The sequence below is a fragment of the Staurois parvus genome, unplaced genomic scaffold (genome assembly GCF_062004578.1).
Source record: "Staurois parvus isolate SC_StPar_1 unplaced genomic scaffold, SC_StPar_1.0 ptg001207l, whole genome shotgun sequence".
NCBI lineage: Eukaryota > Metazoa > Chordata > Amphibia > Anura > Ranidae > Staurois > Staurois parvus.
The window spans coordinates 16,125-40,895 of record NW_028319003.1 but is presented as its reverse complement, the minus strand read 5'-3'; the positions used below and the strand labels follow the sequence as shown (position 1 = coordinate 40,895).

Sequence of the window (24,771 nt, the reverse complement as noted above, 5' to 3'; positions counted from 1 at the left end):
GATGACGAGGAATATACCATAATCACATGGTTACCGTAAAGATCAGAAGTAAAAACACACAATGTCCAGAAATCCACATCGGTGAATCCCACCATAGAATTAGTCATCATTCGTGTAAGTGTTCCACACTTAATCAGTGACAAATGGTGATATATCAGTCCACTTTACACACAAGTGAGAAGAACTTCATAAATGTCAAGGTGCCATATGTGCCAAGGATCCCAAAATGGTCTAGGTGTCCCCTCACCTCCTTGCAGTGACCACAAGGGCCAGCCAGCTTTGTAATAGCCTCCCAACGGTCTCCCAAGGATCACCTTTCCAATTTGGACTGTAATGGTTAATAGCCAGGGTTATGACCAGACCTTCTCCTGCACTCCACCATTCTGGTAATATCTCACGTCCCTTTAGGTTCCAGAGACACAAATAGATACGCTCCATAGTGTAATATGTTACCTTTATTCAATCCAAGTAATAAATACCCACTTACATGTTAGCAGGTATCAGAAAACGCCAGCTGTCCTCATAGCATGTGGCTTCATGGAGTCCCAATATGGCAGGTGCGCCAGAAAGGACGTCACCGCGTCCCGGAACTAACGATAGGCGTACCAACGCGTTGCGTCACGAGTACCACGTGACTTCATCAGGGTCATTCTTTAAGTACTCACTTAACTAAACTTCTTTCTGTTATCTGTTTGCAGGGCTGTAGTGCTCTGTATATTTATTTATATATATATTGGTTACATCTTCTTTTTGTAGATATTTCTACTGCACCCTTTTGACCTTTTAGTAATAAATCTCACTTTCTAAAAGTGTTGAATTGTTTTTATAGCTTCTGAATGTAATTTATGGATCCCTGCCTTTAAAGAGACGCTACTATGAGTAATTAACCCTCTGTATAACCGGTCTGTAGAGATAGCGGGATACTGACGGTTAACCAATCATCCTAGTGTATTGCTGAGTTTCCTCTTTCTCAAATCAAAAAGGAGGTGGTGGCAGTGTAAAGGGTTAATTGCATAATTAACCTGACCCAGTACCAATCGCTCCCAGGCTGCCGGTACACAGATTGTGTCCAATTAGCTGCGTTGTGCAGGGTGCAGCTGGGCGTTGCATTGTTACGCATGTCACATCGCGGTTTGGATCGGCCAGTCCTTCGGTCACGAGTTTGGTGAGGAGGTCTGGGGTCTGACGCCGCGACAGTGACATATTGGTGGCAGCGGCCGTGGGATTGTCGCATGTTGGTGGCGGCGATCTTGCGATTCGTGACACCAAAAATTAGTCTTTATTTGACAAAACACAAAAATAAGGCAAATACAGGTAAGATATGGCTGCCAGCTCTCAATTTTTGCCCAAAACACAAACTGCCTCCACTGTTTGCCAGCACACGGCTCAAACATATCCTGAAAATATGAGGACTCTGATATCCAGTGAAAGTTCATTCAGGATCGAGAAGCAATTGTGCACCTCCAAAAGCAGCATAGAGGAAAGGGATGGTCATAACTCCGCCCCAAACTACCTCACCGACCTGATACCCAAATACCACCCAACCCAGAATCTTCGCTCCTCACAAGACCTCCTACTTTCTAGCTCCCTGGTCTCCTCCTCCCACTTCCGACTGCAGGACTTCTCCAGGACTTCCCCCATCCTCTGGAACTCACTACCCCAATCCATCAGACTGTCACCTACCCTCCTCACCTTTAGGCACACCCTGAAAACCCATCTCTTCAGGGATCCTTTGAACTGATGACAGGTAGACGGATGGTACTGCCCCAGCACTTGTTGTATCGCACTACAGATCAACATTTCATCAATGCCACCACCACACACCAATACATAGAGGATCTACGTAAACATCTGCAATATGCTTTCACCTTTGCCCAGCGAAATCTGTAAAGAGCCGCAACTAGAGCTAAGACATACTATGATCTCCAAACCTCCGAGAAGGAATATGAGATTGGTGACAAGGTCTATCTATACAACTTTGCAAGAGACCAGATCAAGGAGCGGAAATTCCTTCCGTCTTGGAAAGGTCCGTTCTCCATTGTTGACAAGATTTCCCCGGTGGTGTATAAATGACGTATTCCCCGGAATGGTGAGATCAGTGAGAGATGGGTGCACATCAATCAATTACGTGCTTGCCATCCAAAGTCACAATTGCAGTTGTTAGAAGACTAACCCACCAGTTCCTACCTGGAGATATTGAAGTCATTATGGAATTTCCTGTAAAATGTACATTCACCATTTGCCTTACGGGGTCAAGTCATATCAGATGTATATCCGGTACTTAAACTGTTCGTTTTCCATCATTTAGTAATGAAGGCCCAGACGATGACCAGACCAGCGATCGGAGGTGTCAATGACCAGACCCTAGAGGGAAGATCAGATGACTACCTGATGTCCTGAGGGAAGGACCAGACCGCCAATGATCGATCCGGAGACAACAACCTAATGTCCCAGACACGAAACCAGACCACTAAGGACCAATCCAGAGGAAGAAACCCGCCTACGAGACCGTACCAAAGACCCGTCATGCGGAGGATCCTATGGACCCTGATGTGGGTGTGTATGCCAGGGCAGGCTGGCCTCATCGCCAGACCAGGACCGTCATCAGGAATATTTGTCCAAGAAGTGCCCAGATTCCCATTCACCGATAAACCCAGCATTGCCCACTGCCATGTTCATCATTAAAGTGCCACATAATTCCAAAAGTACCATCAAGACAATTACCCTTTACCCAATCACACCATCTGAATGACTATCAAGAAAGCTAACTTGTCACCGGAGAAGATCAACGGTCATTGTAATCAAAAGTCACACTCACGATTTGCAATACATACACCTCTCTATACGAGTTTGTATCTCAAAAGGGGGATATGTTATGACTTTTGGGCTGTTACTTAAGAAAAATGATATTATCCCAAGAAGGAAATTCTAAGTTGTCCAAACTATTGGTTTCTTAAATATTTGCCGTATTTTAACGGCTGGAGGCACTGCAATATTTTGTTAAAGGGACCTGACACCGCCCTACGTACTTAGAATAAATGATTACATAAACCACCACAGGTCTCAGGTCTCCCATCTCTAACAAAGGTCTCAGGTCTCAGGTCTCCCGTCTCTAACAAAGGTTTTAGGTCTCAGGTCTCCCGTCTCTAACAAAGGTTTTAGGTCTCAGGTCTTCCGTCTCTAACAAAGGTTTTAGGTCTCAGGTCTCCTGTCTCTAACAAAGGTTTTAGGTCTCAGGTCTCCCGTCTCTAACAAAGGTTTTAGGTCTCAGGTCTCCCATCTCTATCAAAGGTTTTAGGTCTCAGGTCTCCTGTCTCTAACAAAGGTTTTAGGTCTCAGGTCTCCCGTCTCTAACAAAGGTTTTAGGTCTCAGGTCTCCCATCTCTATCAAAGGTTTTAGGTCTCAGGTCTCCTGTCTCTAACAAAGGTTTTAGGTCTCAGGTCTCCCGTCTCTAACAAAGGTTTTAGGTCTCAGGTCTCACGTCTCTAAAAGAGGTTTTAGATCTCAGGTCTCCCGTCTCTAACAAAGGTTTTAGGTTGTAGGTCTCCCATCTCTAACAAAGGTTTTAGGTCTCAGGTCTCACATCTCTAACAAAGGTTTAAGGTCTCAGGTCTCCTGTCTCTAAAAAAGGTTTTAGGTCTCAGGTCTCACATCTCTAACAAAGGTTTAAGGTCTCAGGTCTCAGGTCTCCTGTCTCTAACAAAGGTTTTAGGTCTCAGGTCTCACGTCTCTAACACAGGTTATAGGTCTCAGGTCTCCTGTCTCTAACAAAGGTTTTAGGTCTCAGGTCTCCCGTCTCTAACAAAGGTTTTAGGTCTCAGGTCTCCCATCTCTAACAAAGGTTTTAGGTCTCAGGTCTCCCATCTCTAACAAAGGTTTTAGGTCTCAGGTCTCCCATCTCTATCAAAGGTTTTAGGTCTCAGGTCTCCTGTCTCTAACAAAGGTTTTAGGTCTCAGGTCTCCCGTCTCTAACAAAGGTTTTAGGTCTCAGGTCTCACGTCTCTAAAAGAGGTTTTAGATCTCAGGTCTCCCGTCTCTAACAAAGGTTTTAGGTCTCAGGTCTCCCGTCTCTAACAATGGTTTTATGTCTTAGGTCTCCCGTCTCTAACAAAGGTTTTAGGTCTCAGGTCTCCCGTCTCTAACAAAGGTTTTAGGTTGTAGGTCTCCCATCTCTAACAAAGGTTTTAGGTCTCAGGTCTCACATCTCTAACAAAGGTTTAAGGTCTCAGGTCTCCTGTCTCTAAAAAAGGTTTTAGGTCTCAGGTCTCACATCTCTAACAAAGGTTTAAGGTCTCAGGTCTCAGGTCTCCTGTCTCTAACAAAGGTTTTAGGTCTCAGGTCTCACGTCTCTAACACAGGTTATAGGTCTCAGGTCTCCTGTCTCTAACAAAGGTTTTAGGTCTCAGGTCTCCTGTCTCTAACAAAGGTTTTAGGTCTCAGGTCTCCCATCTCTAACAAAGGTTTTAGGTCTCAGGTCTCCCATCTCTAACAAAGGTTTTAGGTCGTAGGTCTCCCGTCTCTAACAAAGGTTTTAGGTCTCAGGTCTCCTGTCTCTAACAAGGTTTTAGGTCTCAGGTCTCCTGTCTCTAACAAAGGTTTTAGGTCGTAGGTCTCCTGTCTCTAACAAAGGTTTTAGGTCTCAGGTTTCCCGTCTCTAACAAAGGTTTTAGGTCTCAGGTCTCCTGTCTCTAACAAAGGTTTTAGGTCTCAGGTCTCCCGTCTCTAACAAAGGTTTTAGGTCTCAGGTCTCCCGTCTCTAACAAAGGTTTTAGGTCTCAGGTCTCCCGTCTCTAACAAAGGTTTTAGGTCTCAGGTCTCCCGTCTCTAACAAAGGTTTTAGGTCTCAGGTCTCCTGTCTCTAACAAAGGTTTTAGGTCTCAGGTCTCCCATCTCTAACAAAGGTTTTAGGTCTCAGGTCTCCCATCTCTATCAAAGGTTTTAGGTCTCAGGTCTCCCGTCTCTATCAAAGGTTTTAGGTCTCAGGTCTCCCGTCTCTAACAAAGGTTTTAGGTCTCAGGTCTCCTGTCTCTAACAAAGGTTTTAGGTCGTAGGTCTCCCGTCTCTAACAAAGGTTTTAGGTCTCAGGTCTCCCGTCTCTAACAAAGGTTTTAGGTCTCAGGTCTCCTGCCTCTAACAAAGGTTTTAGGTCTCAGGTCTCCCGTCTCTAACAAAGGTTTTAGGTCTCAGGTCTCCCGTCTCTAACAAAGGTTTTAGGTCTCAGGTCTACTGTCTCTAAAAAAGGTTTTAGGTCTTAGGTCTCCCGTCTCTAACAAAGGTTTTAGGTCTCAGGTCTCCTGTCTCTAAAAAAGGTTTTAGGTCTCAGGTCTCCCATCTCAAACTAGCCATGTTCAATTTCTTCCCAGGTATCTTCATTGCCCCAATAGAAGGCAGGTACTTCTTTAATACCATCTTGACTAGCTACAAAGATGAAAAGATTGAAGCTGTGCTCTCCAAATCCAACTTGGGCATTGCCAGGGTGGACTCTGAGGGCTACCAACCAGAAGGCCTGGAGAAGAAGCCCCTCGTAGAAAACAAGCTGAGTGCGGGTGACACCGTCTGCATTGACCTGGTGACCGGAAAGTTGGCCCATTTTGATGAGCCTCTGACAGTGTTCAGCGGAATCCTCCTGTACGAGGGGGAAGTGGACTTCTAGGGGGACTCAAACTACTCAACCTGTTGATTTTTTTTGTACAATAAGAAGGGCGAAACCTCTCTGTGGTGAATTTTGAGTCATTTTTCTGTTGTTAATATTATCTGGGGCCAGAAGAGTAATGAGTGAGTGTCTGAGGACAATCCTGGAAGATAAGAAGATATTTCCCCACCAAGGGACATTTTCCTGGATGAGGGGCCCGGCAGCCATCTTGTATAAACATCCACTCAGCAAGCCTATGAATGCACCTCACAGATCCAGCTATCCCCATTATATAACCGCTTAGATTTTCAACAGTACCAATGTTATCCCAGCACAAAGTCACCGACACAAATGATACAATCTTTATTGTATACGACAAGATATATCAATGATGTGACTGGACAGACGACTTACATGGAGTCAGTTGTGTTGTGTTTATTAAATAGGGTCAGATCAGACCTCCGTCCACAATCAGACGTGTCTGTTCCTTCTAACACACAATACATGACAATGATTTGTATCCTGGTGAATGTATGTGTGGGGGGTGGGGGGGTGTCCGGGGTTTTGGCCGGCTTACTACTCAGGGTGTAACCATAGAGGTAGGCTGGGCCAAGCAGATTTAAATTACAAATGGAGACCAAACCATTAATTGTGGATGGAGTGGGGAAGGATTGGAACTCCTGTCAGGTTTTTACTATCTGGGGCTCCTTTGAGAGATTTTCCTACACTTCCTGTCCTCCTGACAACAATTTACCAATCAGGAAGTCAGGGGAACTCTACAAGGAGCAGACAGGAATAAAAATCTGACAGGGGCTCTAGCTTTCTTCTAAGCTACTAAGGTATTTTCCTTTCTTGTCCATTGAGGGACACAGGAGGCAGGTTATACTGCCGCCTATGGGCAGGGTCATCTTTGCCCTGCTCGCTTTCGGGTGGAGCATGCTCATTGATGTCCGGAGACCAGGTGGAGATCGCAGTCATGTGAAAAGTCAAACACTAAGGCAGTTCCCCGACTTGGAGATGAACCTTCACTGAGTGCGGGAATTAAAGCACAGAGTTCCTCTGAAAAGCGACTTGTCTCATGACACTACATGCTGTATCTTGTATGTTGTATTAGGAGGGACATGCTGAGCCTGTGCCCACTCCACCAGTCCAGTGTACCTCTGTTACCTCACTCCCAGTAACAGAATGGAGTCCCACCATGCACCTAGCATGGACCTCATGCATGCTCCTTCCTTCCCGTACCTCATGACCAGGACATAGATTTCTGTAATGGGGAGTTTGGATCTTGTTTCTGTTGGATGCCGACCGCTAGAGAGGGAGCCAGACAATGAGCCCCTCGCTACCAGAGGACATGTCACCTTACCAGGTACCACACCTAACAATTGGTTGCTTGTAGCTTGTTCCTTCACTTGGTTACCCATAGCAACTACACTCCTCTCCTGGTCTTGCCGAGTTAACCCTTTTATAACAATGTCACTTTATACCCCTCAGTGCGATACACACCCGTGTTCTTTAGATGCACCAGAACCAACATTATTCACCCCTTTGAATACCTTCAGACCAGGATCCTTCACTGAATGGGTTGCAGTGTACAGTTCAATATGAACATCATCTTTCCCCCTAGCTAACTATAGTAGTGTGGCTGCCCAGGCATACCTCTGTGAGGCAAGAGTCCATGGCGTTGTTCATGGCTTGATGTCTCCAAAAGTCCCAGTGTCTTCAATGGGCTGCAGGGCTTGTACCAGATACCCGGGAACTGAGTTTCAGCAGTATTGGACACGAGCAAACAGAACGCCTATAAGCCAGTCCCTGTGTAACCCCTTCTGCTCCCAGCAAGCTTCTGTTTTTTGCTATTATCTTAAGTGGTTGGATGCTTCAGCTCTGAAGAAAAAAGTCTACTTATTGTTTTGCTAGCTTTCTAACTTTGTGGAATTTTCTTCTTGGTGACATCAGTGATGCTACACTAATGGAGTTTTCTTTCTTGGTGACATCAATCAAGGTTCCTTGGTGAGCTCAATCAATCAAGTTTACTTGGTGACATCAATCAATCAAGTTTTCTTGGTGACACCAATCAAGGTTCCTTGGTGACACTAATCAAGGTTTCTTGGTGACATCAATTAAGGTTCCTTGGTGACATCAATCAAGTTTCCTTGGTGACATCAATCAAGGTTTCCTGGTGACATCAATCAAGGTTTCTTGGTGACATCAATCAAGGTTTCTTGGTGACATCAATCAAGGTTTCTTGGTGACCTCAATCAAGGTTTCTTGGTGACATCAATCAAGGTTTCTTGGTGACCTCAATCAAGATTTCTTGGTGACATCAATCAAGGTTCCTTGGTGACATCAATCAAGGTTTCTTGGTGACATCAATCAAAGTTCCTTGGTGACCTCAATCAAGTTTTCTTGGTGACATCAATCAAGGTTTCTTGGTGCCATCGATCAATCAAGGTTCTTTGGTGACCTCAATCAAGGTTCTTTGGTGACCTCAATCAATCAGGTTCCTTGGTGACCTCAGTTAAGATTTCTTGATGACCTTAATCAAGGTTCCTTGGTGACATCAATCAGTCAAGTTTGTTAAAGTTGAACTTTAAACTTGTTAAAGGGGGCTTCCAGATTCTGATAAGCCCCCCACCCGCAGACCCCCACAATCACCGGACAGGGTTGTGGGGAAGAGGCCCTTGTCGCCATCAACATAGGGACAAGGTGCTTTGGGTGAGCCCCCATGTTGAGGGCATGTGGCCTGGTATGGTTCAGGAGGGCGGGGGGCGCTCGCTCGTCCCCCCCATTTCCTGACCTGCCAGGCTGCATGCTCGGATAAGGGTCTGGTATGAATTTTTGGGGGAACCCCACACTGTTTTTTGTTATTTCGGCGTGGAGTTACCCATTAATATACATACCAGACCCGAAGGGCTTGGTGTGGATGGGAGGGGGGACCCCTGAAGGGCTTGGTGTGGATGGGAGGGGGGACCCCTGAAGGGCTTGGTGTGGATGGGAGGGGGGACCCCTGAAGGGCTTGGTGTGGATGGGAGGGGGGACCCCCGAAGGGCTTGGTGTGGAAGGGAGGGGCGCCCCTGAAGGGCTTGGTATGGATGGGAGGGGGGACCCCTGAAGGGCTTGGTGTGGATGGGAGGGGGGACCCCCGAAGGGCTTGGTGTGGATGGGAGGGGGGACCCCCGAAGGGCTTGGTGTGGATGGGAGGGGGGACCTCCGAAGGGCTTGGTGTGGAAGGGAGGGGGGCCCCTGAAGGGCTTGGTATGGATGGGAGGGGGGACCCCCGAAGGGCTTGGTGTGGATGGGAGGGGGGACCCCCGAAGGGCTTGGTGTGGATGGGAGGGGGGACCTCCGAAGGGCTTGGTGTGGATGGGAGGGGGGACCCCCGAAGGGCTTGGTGTGGATGGGAGGGGGGACCCCACATAGTTTTTTTTTTTTTTGCGGACCTTTATTTTTACATTCAGCTGTCAAAATAAATATTGAAATCAGTAAAATCATCACAGAAATAATTATAAAGGATAAGAAACAAAAATAGAATCACTAGAACTAAGGAAATCCAATGAGATCCATAAAGATCTGCCGAGTGCTGGTTGTCACACACAGGAGACGCCACCGAGTGCCGGCTGTCAGAGGACTCCACACACAGGAGACGCCACCGAGTGCCGGCTGTCAGAGGACTCCACACACAGGAGACGCCACCGAGTGCCGGCTGTCAGAGGACTCCACACACAGGAGACGCCACCGAGTGCCGGCTGTCAGAGGACTCCACACACAGGAGACGCCACCGAGTGCCGGCTGTCAGAGGACTCCACACACAGGAGATGTGACCGAGTGCCGGCTGTCAGAGGAATCCACACACAGGAGACGCCACCGAGTGCCGGCTGTCAGAGGACTCCACACACAGGAGACGCCTTCGAGTGCCGGCTGTCAGAGGACTCCACACACAGGAGACGCCACCGAGTGCCGGCTGTCAGAGGACTCCACACACAGGAGACGCCACCGAGTGCCGGCTGTCAGAGGACTCCACACACAGGAGACGCCACCGAGTGCCGGCTGTCAGAGGACTCCACACACAGGAGACGCCACCGAGTGCCGGCTGTCAGAGGACTCCACACACAGGAGATGTGACCGAGTGCCGGCTGTCAGAGGAATCCACACACAGGAGACGCCACCGAGTGCCGGCTGTCAGAGGACTCCACACACAGGAGACGTGACCGAGTGCCGGCTGTCAGAGGAATCCACACACAGGAGACGCCACCGAGTTCCGGCTGTCAGAGGACTCCACACACAGGAGACGTGACCGAGTGCCGGCTGTCAGAGGACTCCACACACAGGAGACGCCACCGAGTGCCGGCTGTCAGAGGACTCCACACACAGGAGACGCCACCGAGTGCCGGCTGTCAGAGGACTCCACACACAGGAGACGCCACCGAGTGCCGGCTGTCAGAGGACTCCACACACAGGAGACGCCACCGAGTGCCGGCTGTCAGAGGACTCCACACACAGGAGACGCCACCGAGTGCCGGCTGTCAGAGGACTCCACACACAGGAGACGCCACCGAGTGCCGGTTGTCAGAGGACTCCACACACAGGAGACGCCACCGAGTGCCGGCTGTCAGAGGACTCCACACACAGGAGACGCCACCGAGTGCCGGCTGTCAGAGGACTCCACACACAGGAGACGCCACCGAGTGCCGGCTGTCAGAGGACTCCACACACAGGAGACGCCACCGAGTGCCGGCTGTCAGAGGACTCCACACACAGGAGATGTGACCGAGTGCCGGCTGTCAGAGGAATCCACACACAGGAGACGCCACCGAGTGCCGGCTGTCAGAGGACTCTACACACAGGAGACGCCACCGAGTGCCGGCTGTCAGAGGACTCCACACACAGGAGACGCCACCGAGTGCCGGCTGTCAGAGGACTCCACACACAGGAGACGCCACCGAGTGCCGGCTGTCAGAGGACTCCACACACAGGAGATGTGACCGAGTGACGGCTGTCAGAGGAATCCACACACAGGAGACGCCACCAAGTGACGGTTGTCAGAGGACTCCACACACAGGAGACGCCACCGAGTGCCGGCTGTCAGAGGACTCCACACACAGGAGACGCCACCGAGTGCCGGCTGTCAGAGGACTCCACACACAGGAGACGCCACCGAGTGCCGGCTGTCAGAGGACTCCACACACAGGAGACGCCACCGAGTGCCGGCTGTCAGAGGACTCCACACACAGGAGACGCCACCGAGTGCCGGCTGTCAGAGGACTCCACACACAGGAGACGCCACCGAGTGCCAGCTGTCAGAGGACTCCACACACAGGAGACGCCACCGAGTGCCGGCTGTCAGAGGACTCCACACACAGGAGACGCCACCGAGTGCCGGCTGTCAGAGGACTCCACACACAGGAGATGTGACCGAGTGCCGGCTGTCAGAGGAATCCACACACAGGAGACGCCACCGAGTTCCGGCTGTCAGAGGACTCCACACACAGGAGACGTGACCGAGTGCCGGCTGTCAGAGGACTCCACACACAGGAGACGCCACCGAGTGCCGGCTGTCAGAGGACTCCACACACAGGAGACGCCACCGAGTGCCGGCTGTCAGAGGACTCCACACACAGGAGACGCCACCGAGTGCCGGCTGTCAGAGGACTCCACACACAGGAGACGCCACCGAGTGCCGGCTGTCAGAGGACTCCACACACAGGAGACGCCACCGAGTGTCGGCTGTCAGAGGACTCCACACACAGGAGACGCCACCGAGTGCCGGCTGTCAGAGGACTCCACACACAGGAGACGCCACCGAGTGCCGGCTGTCAGAGGACTCCACACACAGGAGACGCCACCGAGTGCCGGCTGTCAGAGGACTCCACACACAGGAGACGCCACCGAGTGCCGGCTGTCAGAGGACTCCACACACAGGAGACGCCACCGAGTGCCAGCTGTCAGAGGACTCCACACACAGGAGACGCGACCGAGTGCCGGCTGTCAGAGGACTCCACACACAGGAGACGCCACCGAGTGCCGGCTGTCAGAGGACTCCACACACAGGAGACGCCTTCGAGTGCCGGCTGTCAGAGGATTCCACACACAGGAGACGCCTTCGAGTGCCGGCTGTCAGAGGACTCCACACACAGGAGACGCCACCGAGTGCCGGCTGTCAGAGGACTCCACACACAGGAGATGCCCACGGACATGCGCCCAGGCACAATAGTAAATCCGGGTCATACAGTCTTTGTGAAGAACTCCCATTTCTGTGTTGTGTTCATCCATGCCAATATTCCTCCCAGTCTAAGTCTTGGAGAGCAGATCTCAGCCTTGGAGAATTAGCTCTCTTAAAGTTCAGCGTTTTTATTCTCCCCGTATGTGCTCGCTGTTTACAGCTAACAATGAAATCATGTTATGGTCACGGCTACCCAGATGTTCTATATATGGACATTCCTAATAATCTCTGCATGGTTGGAGATAACCAGGTCCAGCAGAGCATTATTCCTAGTTGGGGCCTCTGTGACGCAGGTCCAGCAGAGCATCATTCCTAGTTGGGGTCTCTGTGACGCAGGTCCAGCAGAGCATCATTCCTAGTTGGGGCCTCTATGACACAGGTCCAGCAGAGCATCATTCCTAGTTGGAGCCTCTATGACCAGGTCCAGCAGAACATCATTCCTAGTTGGGGCCTCTATGACCAGGTCCAGCAGAGCATCATTCCTAGTTGGGACCTCTATGAACTGAACCATACAATTGTCCTGTAGTAGGTTTATACATTTTTGTCCTTTAACTGTTCCTGCAGTCCCATTACTCCAGTCAGTTTCCGGGTAGTTACCATCCCCCATCATTATCACTGTCCCCGCCCTTTCCATCTGTGGGAGGAGCTGAGTCTCCACCTCCTCATTAACACTGGGAGGCCTATAACAAACTCCAATGATGACCTTTGTAGTACCGCCCCCCATGTGCAGCTCCACCCATAATACTTCAGCCTCATCACACTCTCCATCCACTAGGTCCTCTCACACTCGCTGAGATCACTTCTCACATAGAGACAGACTCCACCCCTTTCCTCTTCCAGACAGACTCCACCCCTTTCCTCTTCCAGAGACTCCACCCCCTTTTCTATTCCCCAGTCTCTCCGAAAGAGAACCTAGCCAGGAATATGAATGGCCCAGTCATGTGAGGAATGAAGCCAAGATTCAGCAAATCCAATCCAATCCTAGTTCTCTTCATTCACCAAACCTTCCAACTCACCTATTGTGCTGGGCAGACGTCTGGCATTGGGGAACAAACACTTCCATTCACTGACACCTCCTTCATTTACTGACACCTTGTCCATTCACTGACACCTCCTTCATTCACTGACACCTTATCCATTCACTGACACCTCCTTCATTCACTGATACCTCCTCCATTCACTGACACCTCCTTCATTCACTGACACCTTGTCCATTCACTGACACCTCCTCCATTCACTGACACCTTGTTCACACGGATTTTGTGTATTTTTTATTTGCATACAAATGGTACCAATTCCACTGGTTGTAACATGGGAACCTTCTTACCATCTGCCATAGCCCTCCCCCCATCTTTCCCCATTCCGCCCCCCAATAAGGACTGACCCCGGTCTGATCTGTCTACCACGATATAATCCCTGATGTACAGGAAGACAGGACTTCAGAGAGGAACATTTCCCTCACTCAGGACAGGAAAGTGGCTTCTCCCCCGTGTGAGATCTCTGATGTTTGTAAAGACTGTGAGCTGTGAGTATATGAAAAACATTTCCCGCACTAAGGACAGGAATACGGCTTCTCTCCCGTGTGAGATCTCTGATGTCTGGAAAGATAGATCTTATAGGAAAAACATTTCCCGCACTCAGGACAAGAATATGGCTTCTCTCCTGTGTGAGATCTCTGATGTATGTTAAGTTTGGACTTATAGGAAAAACATTTCCTGCACTCAGGACAGGAATACGGCTTTTCCCTCGTGTGACATCTCTGATGTGTGTAAAGACTTGAATCATCTGAAAAACATTTCCCGCACTCAGGACAGGAAAGTGGCTTCTCCCCCGTGTGAGACCTCTGATGCGTGTGAAGATGGGACTTCTGTGAAAAACATTTCCCGCACTCAGGACAGGAATACGGCTTCTCCCCCGTGTGAGACATCTGATGTGTGTGAAGATGGGACTTCCATGAAAAACATTTCCCGCACTCAGGACAGGAATACGGCTTCTCTCCCGTGTGAGATCTCTGATGTCTGGAAAGATAGCACTTATAGGAAAAACATTTCCCACACTCAGGACAGGAATATGGCTTCTCCCCCGTGTGAGACCTCTGATGCATGATAAGTGTCGATTTTGCTATAAAACATTTCCCACACTCAGGACAGGAATATGGCTTCTCCCCCGTGTGAGACCTCTGATGCATGGTAAGTGTTGATTTTTCTACAAAACATTTTCCGCACTCAGAACAGGAATACGGCTTCTCCCCCGTGTGAGATCTTATATGCACATTTAATTTATATTTAAGTTTGAAACATTTTCCGCACTCAGGACAGGAATACGGCTTCTCCCCCGTGTGAGATCTTTCATGCAAATTAAGATGGGATTTATAAAGGAAAAATTTCCCGCACTCAGGACAGGAATATGGCTTCTCCCCCGTGTGAGATCTTTCATGCAAATTAAGATGGGATTTATAAAGGAAACATTTCCCGCACTCAGGACAGGAATATGGCTTCTTCCCCGTGTGAGTTCTTATATGCTCCTCAAGAACGGATTTATATTGGAAACATTTCCCGCACTCAGGACAGAAACACGGCTTCGCTTCCATGTGACATTTTATATGCACATTAAGACCAGATTTATAACGGAAACATTTCCCGCACTCAGGACAGGAATGTGGCTTCTCCCCTGTGTGAGACATCTGATGTATGGTAAGTGTTTGTTTTGTAGAAAAACATTTCCCGCACTCAGGACAGGAATATGGCTTCTCTCCCGCATGAAATTTCTGATGTCTGGAAAGATAGGACTTATAAGGAAAACATTTCCCACACTCAGGACAGGAATATGGTTTCTCCCCTGTGTGAGAACTCTGATGTATGAGAAGCGTTGATTTTGCTATAAAACATTTCCCACAGTCAGGACAGGAATACGGCTTCTCCCCCGTGTGAGATCTTATATGCACATTTAGTTTAGATTTACATTTGAAACATTTCCCGCACTCAGGACAGGAATACGGCTTCTCCCCCGTGTGAGATCTTATATGCACATTAAGATGGGATTTATATTGGAAACATTTCCCGCACTCAGAACAGGAATACGGCTTTTCCCCCGTGTGAGATCTGATATGCACATTAAGACGGGATTTATATTGGAAACATTTCCCGCACTCAGTACAGGAATACGGCTTCTCCCCCGTGTGAGAGTTTATATGCTCATTAAGATGGGATTTATATTGGAAACATTTCCCGCACTCAGGACAGGAGAACCTCTTCCCTGTTGGAAGGCCGGCCCGGTCCCGCACAGTCTGAGGTTCCTCAGGATACGAGGAATCCGATGGTCCATCTACACTGGGTGGTGCCGGATGGACATTGGAGGGAGCCGGGTTTTCTCCTGGACTATACTGTGTGATGTCCTCATCTTCTACTTTCCAGTCTGGAGACAAAGTGAGACAATCCTCGGAGGTTTTCCTCATCTCCCGGCCATGGACTAAAATACAAAGACAAAGAGGATTACTAGACAGGAGCTGATTGGTTCCCCCAAACCAGGACTCCGCCCACATCAGGCAGCTTGGTCTCGGAGGAGCTTACAATTCCACCCTCAAGGGAACTAGGAAATGGCTCCTCTGATCTCCTACCAGGTCATTTCTTTATTCATGGACCTTAGTCAGAGAGTGAGGAAACAACCAGAACTGTCTTTTATAGGAGGGACAGTGATGAGGGGATTATAGGACGAGGGTCCCCACCCCCTCTATCACTCATCGCCATCTTCCCAACACAAGAAGTACTGCACTTCCTGATTTACTCCATGATTTAGTCATGAAGAACAGCGGGGCTGAGCCCCACCAGAGGTCAGAGAGTGAGGATGGGGGAGAACAACCAAGATGAAGACTGGACTGATCCTGAAGACCACCATCATTGAGGTATTGACTCCTCCCTCATCCTGAAGACCACCATCATTGGGGTATTGACTCCTCCCTCATCCTGAAGACCACCATCATTGGGGTATTGACTCCTCTCCCATCCTGAAGACCACCATCATTGGGGTATGGACTTCTCCCCCATCCTGACCCTGAAGACCACCATCGTTGGGGTATTGACTCCTGCCTCATCCTGAAGATCACCATCATTGGGGTATTGACTCCTCCCTCATCCTGAAGACCACCATCATTGGGGTATTGACTCCTCCCTCATCCTGAAGACCACCATCATAGGGGTATTGACTCCTCCCCCATGCTGACCCTGAAGACCACCGTCATTGGGGTATTGACTCCTCCCTCATCCTGACCCTGAAGACCACCGTCATTGGGGTATTGACTCCTCCCTCATCCTGACCCGGAAGACCACCGTCATTGGGGTATTGACTCCTCCCTCATCCTGACCCTGAATACCACCATCATTGGGGTATTGACTCCTCCCTCATCCTGACCCTGAATACCACCATCATTGGGGTATTGACTCCTTTCTCATCCTGAGCCTGAATACCACCATCATTGGGGTATTGACTCCTCCCTCATCCTGAAGACCACCATCATTGGAGTATTGACTGCTCCCTCACCCTTAAGACCACCATCATTGGAGTATTGACTCCTCCCTAATCGTGAAGACCACCATCATTGGGGTATTGACTCCTCCCTCATCCTGAAGACCACCGTCATTGGCGTATTGACTCCTCCCTCATCCTGAAGACCACCATCATTGGGGTATTGACTCCTCTCTCATCCTGACCCTGAAGACCACCATCATTGGAGTATTGACTCCTCCCTCATACTGACCCTGAAGACCACCATCATTGGGGTATTGACACCTCCCTCATCCTGAAGACCACCATCATTGGAGTATTGACTCCTCCCTAATCCTGAAAACCGCCATCATTGGGGTATTGACTCCTACCTCATCCTGAAGACCACCGTCATTAAGGTATTGACTCCTCCCTCATCCTGACCCTGAAGACCACCATCATTGGGTATTGACTGCTCCCCCATCCTGAAGACCACCATAATTGGGGTATTGACTCCTCCCTCATCTTGACTCTGAAGACCACCATCATTGGAGTATTGACTCCTCCCTCATCCTGACCCTGAAGACCGCCATCATTGGGGTATTGACTCCTCCCTCATCCTGAAGACCACCATCATTGGGGTATTGTCTCCTCCCTCATCCTGACCCTGAAGACCACCATCATTGGAGTATTGACTCCTCCCTCATCCTGACAATGAAGACCACCGTCATTGGAGTATGGACTCCTCCCCCATCCTGAAGACCACCATCATTGGGGTATTGAATCATCCCTCATGCTGACCCTGAAGACCACCATCATTGGGATATTGACTCCTCCCCCATTATGACCCTGACGACCACCATCATTGGGGTATTGACTCCTCCCTCATCCTGAAGACCACTTTCATTGGGATATTGACTCCTCCCTCATCCTGATGCTGAAGACCACCATCATTTGGGTATTGACTTCTCCCCCCCCCCCATCCTGACGCTGAAGACCTCCATCATTGGGGTATTGACTCCTCCCTCATCCTGACCCCGAAGACCACCATCATTGGGGTATTGACTCCTCCCTCATCGGAGTATTGGCTCCTCCCCCATTATCACTTTCTGGTTGGCGGATGTTAACACATTATTATCACCATGTAAAAGTCTGTGCTCCAATCACATCATCCGATATAAAATGTCCAGCTGGGAGGAAATGGGGGGGACAGAGGAGAAGACATATTATGTGTATATATAGCAGTGGGGGGAGGGGGAGAGCAGGGGTCAGGAGTATATATAGTGCAGGGGTCAGGAGTATGTAATGTACAACACGGAGTATATAGTGCAGGGGTCAGGAGTATGTAATGTACAACATGGAGTATATAGTGCAGGGGTCAGGAGTATGTAATGTACAACATGGAGTATATAGTGCAGGGGTCAGGAGTATGGAATGTACAACATGGAGTATATAGTGCAGGGGTCAGGAGTATGTAATGTACAACATGGAGTATATAGTGCAGGGGTCAGGAGTATGTAATGTACAACACGGAGTATATAGTGCAGGGGTCAGGAGGATGTAATGTACAACATAGAGTATATAGTGCAGGGGTCAGGAGTATGTAATGCACAACACAGAGTATATAGTGCAGGGGTCAGGAGGATGTAATGTACAACACGGAGTATATAGCGCAGGGGTCAGGAGTATGTAATGTACAACATGGAGTATATAGTGCAGGGGTCAGGAGTATGTAATGTACAACATGGAGTATATAGTGCAGGGGTCAGGAGTATGTAATGTACAACACGGAGTATATAGTGCAGGGGTCAGGAGGATGTAATGTACAACACGGAGTATATAGTGCAGGGGTCAGGAGGATGTAATGTACAACACGGAGTATATAGTGCAGGGGTCAGGAGTATGTAATGTACAACAGAGTATATAGTGCAGGGGTCAGGAGTATGTAATGTACAACATAGAGTATATAGTGCAGGGGTCAGGAGTATGTAATGTACAACATGGAGTATATAGTGCAGGGGTCAGGAGTATGTAATGTACAAGTTATATAGTATAAGGGTCAGGACTCTCAGTATTAGTATTCTGTAATCAGTGAAGCTGAAATGTTTACTGTAGACAACATGTAGAGGTGAGCTGGGATTAAACCATCAAGGAACAGGTTAGATTGGAGGTGAGGAAATCCGTGGACAGAGGGGTGGCGGTGGACGTGGTATACTCGGACAGAGGGGTGGCGGTGGACGTGGCACACTCGGACAGAGGGGTGGCGGTGGACGTGGCACACTCGGACAGAGGGGTGGCGGAGGACGTGGCACACTCGGACAGAGGGGTGGCGGAGGACGTGGCACACTCGGACAGAGGGGTGGCGGAGGACGTGGCACACTCGGACAGAGGGGTGGCGGAGGACGTGGCACACTCGGACAGAGGGGTGGCGGTGGACGTGGCACACTCGGACAGAGGGTTGGCGGTGGACGTGGCACACTCGGACAGAGGGGTGGCGGTGGACGTGGCACACTCGGACAGAGGGGTGGCGGTGGACGTGGCACACTCGGACAGAGGGGTGGCGGTGGACGTGGCACACTCGGACAGAGGGGTGGCGGAGGACGTGGCACACTCGGACAGAGGGGTGGCGGTGGACGTGGCACACTCGGACAGAGGGGTGGCGGTAGACGTGGCACACTCGGACAGAGGGGTGGCGGTGGACGTGGCATACTCGGACAGAGGGGTAGCAGTGGACGTGGTATACTCGGACAGAGGGGTGGCGGTGGACGTGGTATACTTGGACACAGTTCCCCACACACGGCTAATGTGTAAGGTAAAGTCTATGGGCTGGAAAAATCTGAATATAAATGGATAGAAAACTGGCTGAAAAATCGTATTCAGAGAGTAGTGGTTAATGATTCATACACTGCATGGTCTGGGGGTGTCAGTGGGGTACCCCAAGGGTCAGTGTCATTAGTGGGGTACCCCAAGGGTCAGTGTGATTAGTGGGGTACCCCAAGGGTCAGTGTGATTAGTGGGGTACCCCAAGGGTCAGTGTTGGGACCCCGACTTAATATATTTATAAACAATATAGGGTCTGAAATTAAAAATCCCAATACATAAGGGGGGATATGATCTCCATGTATAATACATAAGGGGGGGATATGATCTCCATGTATAATACATAAGGGGGGGATATGATCTCCATGTATAATACATAAGGGGGGATATGATCTCCATGTATAATACATAAGGGGGGGATATGATCTCCATGTAAAATACATAAGGGGGGATATGATCACCATGTATAATACATAAGGGGGGATATGATCACCATGTATAATACATAAGGGGGGGATATGATCTCCATGTATAATACATAAGGGGGGGATATGATCTCCATGTATAATACATAAGGGGGGATATGATCACCATGTATAATACATAAGGGGGATATGATCTCCATGTATAATACATAAGGGGGGGATATGATCTCCGTGTATAATACATAAGGGGGGATATGATCTCCGTGTATAATACATAAGGGGGGATATGATCTCCATGTATAATACATAAGGGGGATATGATCTCCATGTATAATACATAAGGGGGGGATATGATCTCCATGTATAATACATAAGGGGGATATGATCTCCATGTATAATACATAAGGGGGGATATGATCTCCATGTATAATACATAAGGGGGATATGATCTCCATGTATAATACATAAGGGGGGATATGATCACCATGTATAATACATAAGGGGGGATATGATCTCCATGTATAATACATAAGGGGGGATATGATCTCCATGTATAATACATAAGGGGGGATATGATCTCCATGTATAATACATAAGGGGGGATATGATCTCCATGTATAATACATAAGGGGGGATATGATCTCCATGTATAATACATAAGGGGGGATATGATCTCCATGTATAATACATAAGGGGGGGATATGATCTCCATGTATAATACATAAGGGGGGGATATGATCACCATGTATAATACATAAGGGGGGATATGATCACCATGTATAATACATAAGGGGGGATATTAACCCCCATGTATAATACATAAGGGGGGATATGATCTCCATGTATAATACATGAGGGGGGGATATGATCTCCATGCATAATACGTAAGGGGGGATATGATCTCCATGCATAATACATAAGGGGGGGTATGATCTCCGTGCATAATACATAAGGGGGGGTATGATCTCCGTGTATAATACATAAGGGGGGTATGATCTCCGTGTATAATACATAAGGGGGGGTATGATCTCCGTGTATAATACATAAGGGGGGGATATGATCTCCGTGTATAATACATAAGGGGGGGATATGATCTCCATGTATAATACATAAGGGGGGATATGATCTCCGTGTATAATACATAAGGGGGATATGATCTCCGTGTATAATACATAAGGGGGGGATATGATCTCCGTGTATAATACATAAGGGGGGGATATGATCACCATATATAATAAATAAGGGGGGATATGATCTCCATGTATAATACATAAGGGGGATATGATCTCCATGTATAATACATAAGGGGGATATGATCTCCATGTATAATACATAAGGGGGGGGGGATATGATCTCCGTGTATAATACATAAGGGGGGGAAATGATCTCCATGTATAATACATAAGGGGGGGAAATGATCTCCATGTATAATACATAAGGGGGGATATGATCTCCATGTATAATACATAAGGGGGGATATGATCTTCATGTATAATACATAAGGGGGGATATGATCTCCATGTATAATACATAAGGGGGGATATGATCTCCATGTATAATACATAAGGGGGATATGATCTCCATGTATAATACATAAGGGGGGGATATGTTCTCCTTGTATAATACATAAGGGGGGATATGATCTCCATGTATAATACATAAGGGGGGATATGATCTTCATGTATAATACATAAGGGGGGATATGATCTCCATGTATAATACATAAGGGGGGATATGATCTCCATGTATAATACATAAGGGGGGATATGATCTCCATGTATAATACATAAGGGGGGGATATGTTCTCCTTGTATAATACATAAGGGGGATATGATCTCCATGTATAATACATAAGGGGGGATATGATCTCCATGTATAATACATAAGGGGGGATATGATCTCCATGTATAATACATAAGGGGGATATGATCTCCATGTATAATATATAAGGGGGAGATATGATCTCCATGTATAATACATAAGGGGGGGATATGATCACCATGTATAATACATAAGGGGGGATATGATCTCCGTGTATAATACATAAGGGGGGGATATGATCTCCGTGTATAATACATAAGGGGGGATATGATCTCCGTGTATAATACATAAGGGGGGGGATATGATCTCCATGTATAATACATAAGGGGGGATATGATCTCCATGTATAATACATAAGGGGGGATATGATCTCCATGTATAATACATAAGGGGGGATATGATCTCCATGTATAATACATAAGGGGGGGGATATGATCTCCATGTATAATACATAAGGGGGGATATGATCTCCATGTAGAATACATAAGGGGGATATGATCTCCATGTATAATACATAAGGGGGGGGGGGATATGATCTCCATGTATAATACATAAGGGGGGGATATGATCTCCATGTATAATACATAAGGGGGCATATGATCTCCATGTATAATACATAAGGGGGGATATGATCTCCATGTATAATACATAAGGGGGGGATATGATCTCCATGTATAATACATAAGGGGGGATATGATCTCCATGTATAATACATAAGGGGGGATATGATCTCCATGTATAATACATAAGGGGGGATATGATCTCCATGTATAATACATAAGGGGGGATATGATCTCCATGTATAATACATAAGGGGGGATATGATCTCCATGTATAATACATAAGGGGGGATATGATCTCCATGTATAATACATAAGGGGGATATGATCTCCATGTATAATACATAAGGGGGGATATGATCTCCATGTATAATACATAAGGGGGGATATGATCTCCATGTATAATACATAAGGGGGGGATATGATCTCCATGTATAATACATAAGGGGGATATGATCTCCATGTATAATACATAAGGGGGGATATGATCTCCATGTATAATACATAAGGGGGGGATATGATCTCCATGTATAATACATAAGGGGGATATGATCTCCATGTATAATACATAAGGGGGGATATGATCTCCATGTATAATACATAAGGGGGATATGATCTCCATGTATAATACATAAGGGGGATATGATCGCCATGTATAATACATAAGGGGGGGATATGATCTCCATGTATAATACATAAGGGGGGATATGATCTCCATGTATAATACATAAGGGGGGATATGATCTCCATGTATAATACATAAGGGGGGATATGATCTCCATGTATAATACATAAGGGGGGGATATGATCTCCATGTATAATACATAAGGGGGGATATGATCTCCATGTATAATACATAAGGGGGATATGATCTCCATGTATAATACATAAGGGGGGATATGATCTCCATGTATAATACATAAGGGGGATATGATCTCCATGTATAATACATAAGGGGGGATATGATCTCCATGTATAATACATAAGGGGGGATATGATCTCCATGTATAATACATAAGGGGGGATATGATCTCCATGTATAATACATAAGGGGGGATATGATCTCCATGTATAATACATAAGGGGGGATATGATCTCCATGTATAATACATAAGGGGGGGATATGATCTCCATGTATAATACATAAGGGGGGATATGATCTCCATGTATAATACATAAGGGGGGGATATGATCTCCATGTATAATACATAAGGGGGGATATGATCTCCATGTATAATACATAAGGGGGGGATATGATCTCCATGTATAATACATAAGGGGGGGATATGATCTCCATGTATAATACATAAGGGGGGGTATGATCTCCATGTATAATACATAAGGGGGATATGATCTCCATGTATAATACATAAGGGGGGATATGATCTCCATGTATAATACATAAGGGGGGATATGATCTCCATGTATAATACATAAGGGGGGTTGCTGTAGGAAAGTCCTGGATCCTTTCTCGGATACACAGAATATAACTGGATATAACATTTATATGGAAAGTTGATCCCGGGAATATCCGATTGCCTCTCGGGGGGTCAGGGAGGAAGGTTTCCCCTGCAGGAGGAGATCGGATCATGCTTTGCTGGGTTTTGCCTTCTGGTGGATCAGCTGTGGGTGTCGGATTATAACTTTTATTATTAATGGTACAACTAGATGGATTGTCTTTTTTCAGCCAGACTAACTATGTAACTATGTATGTCCCACACCGCTGCCTCCCATCTCCTGAGACTGCACTCAGTGACTTGGGTCTGAGACACTCCAGACATATCCCTCCACCCGGCACAGCCAGCAGATTACAGAGAAGGAAGATTATGGGAGAGAAATCCAGGAATACAGGACGGGGGACACAGCTCAGGGAAGTGACCCGGGATTACAGGCTGAACACAGAACAAATGGCGGCTGACTGGCGCATGACCGCCTACAAAGTGCTTCATTCCATCCCATGCGGAGTCATGTGACCTACAAACCTTCAATGCCATGTTGTATGTATTACCTCCGAGGGATGAAATCATGGAAAAATGATGAATGCAGGGAAACGGGATATGACGTCATCACGCTGGGCGTCTTCATACGGTGCGGTATCCACGAGGAGGGAAGAGGCATGAGATGCAGCTCCATCTTGGATGAGCACGAGGCAATCTAGAATATGACGAGGCAACCGTTCTAAGGAGTCTTTTGGGTGATTTCAGAGACACGGCTCACTTCCTCCGGTGGCCAGTAACAGTCTGATTGGCTGAGTGACTTTAGATGGGAATCGGGAACGTTGGTTGTTCTGCCTGCAGCCCGAGTGTGAGGGAAATGTTTGGGCTCTAGGTGGTATATAGTATATACTATGTTGTATACGGTCAGTGATACGGGACGCAGGTCTCATACACCCCTAGAGGAAGCGCACTGAGCCGGGGGGGATGGGCGTCACCCTAGACTCTGACCCCTCCTTCCGGCCCCCACATCCAATCACCGGCTAAATCCTGCTGCCTCAACCCCCGAAACATCAAACCCCGCCCCTTCCTGACCAATGACACCACAAACAACTCATCCACGCCTTGTTATATCCCGCCTCCATTACTGCAACTCCCTCCTCACTGGTCTACCGTCACACAGGCCACACCCCCTTCAGTCTATTATGAATGCTGCTGCTAGACTCATACAGCTTACCAACCAATCAGTGACCTCCACCCCTCTCTGCCAATCCCTCCACTGTGATGGATTTGGTAAAATGCCTATTTCGTTTCCTATTGAATATATATATATACGCTATTTCTATAAGTTTTATAAATATTTACTTTTATACTTTAATACAT

The 24,771-nt window shown here is 47.8% G+C and overlaps 1 protein-coding gene across 1 annotated transcript; it reads right to left on the bottom strand.

Annotated features, from left to right (window-relative positions):
- Nucleotides 1-13,108: 13,108 nt before the first annotated feature.
- Nucleotides 13,109-15,304, bottom strand: LOC149438177 (uncharacterized). The gene has a single exon (XM_089660137.1). It carries the CDS (start codon nt 15,302-15,304, stop codon nt 13,403-13,405), a length of 1,902 nt encoding a protein of 633 aa, XP_089516263.1. The 3' UTR covers nt 13,109-13,402.
- Nucleotides 15,305-24,771: the final 9,467 nt, after the last annotated feature.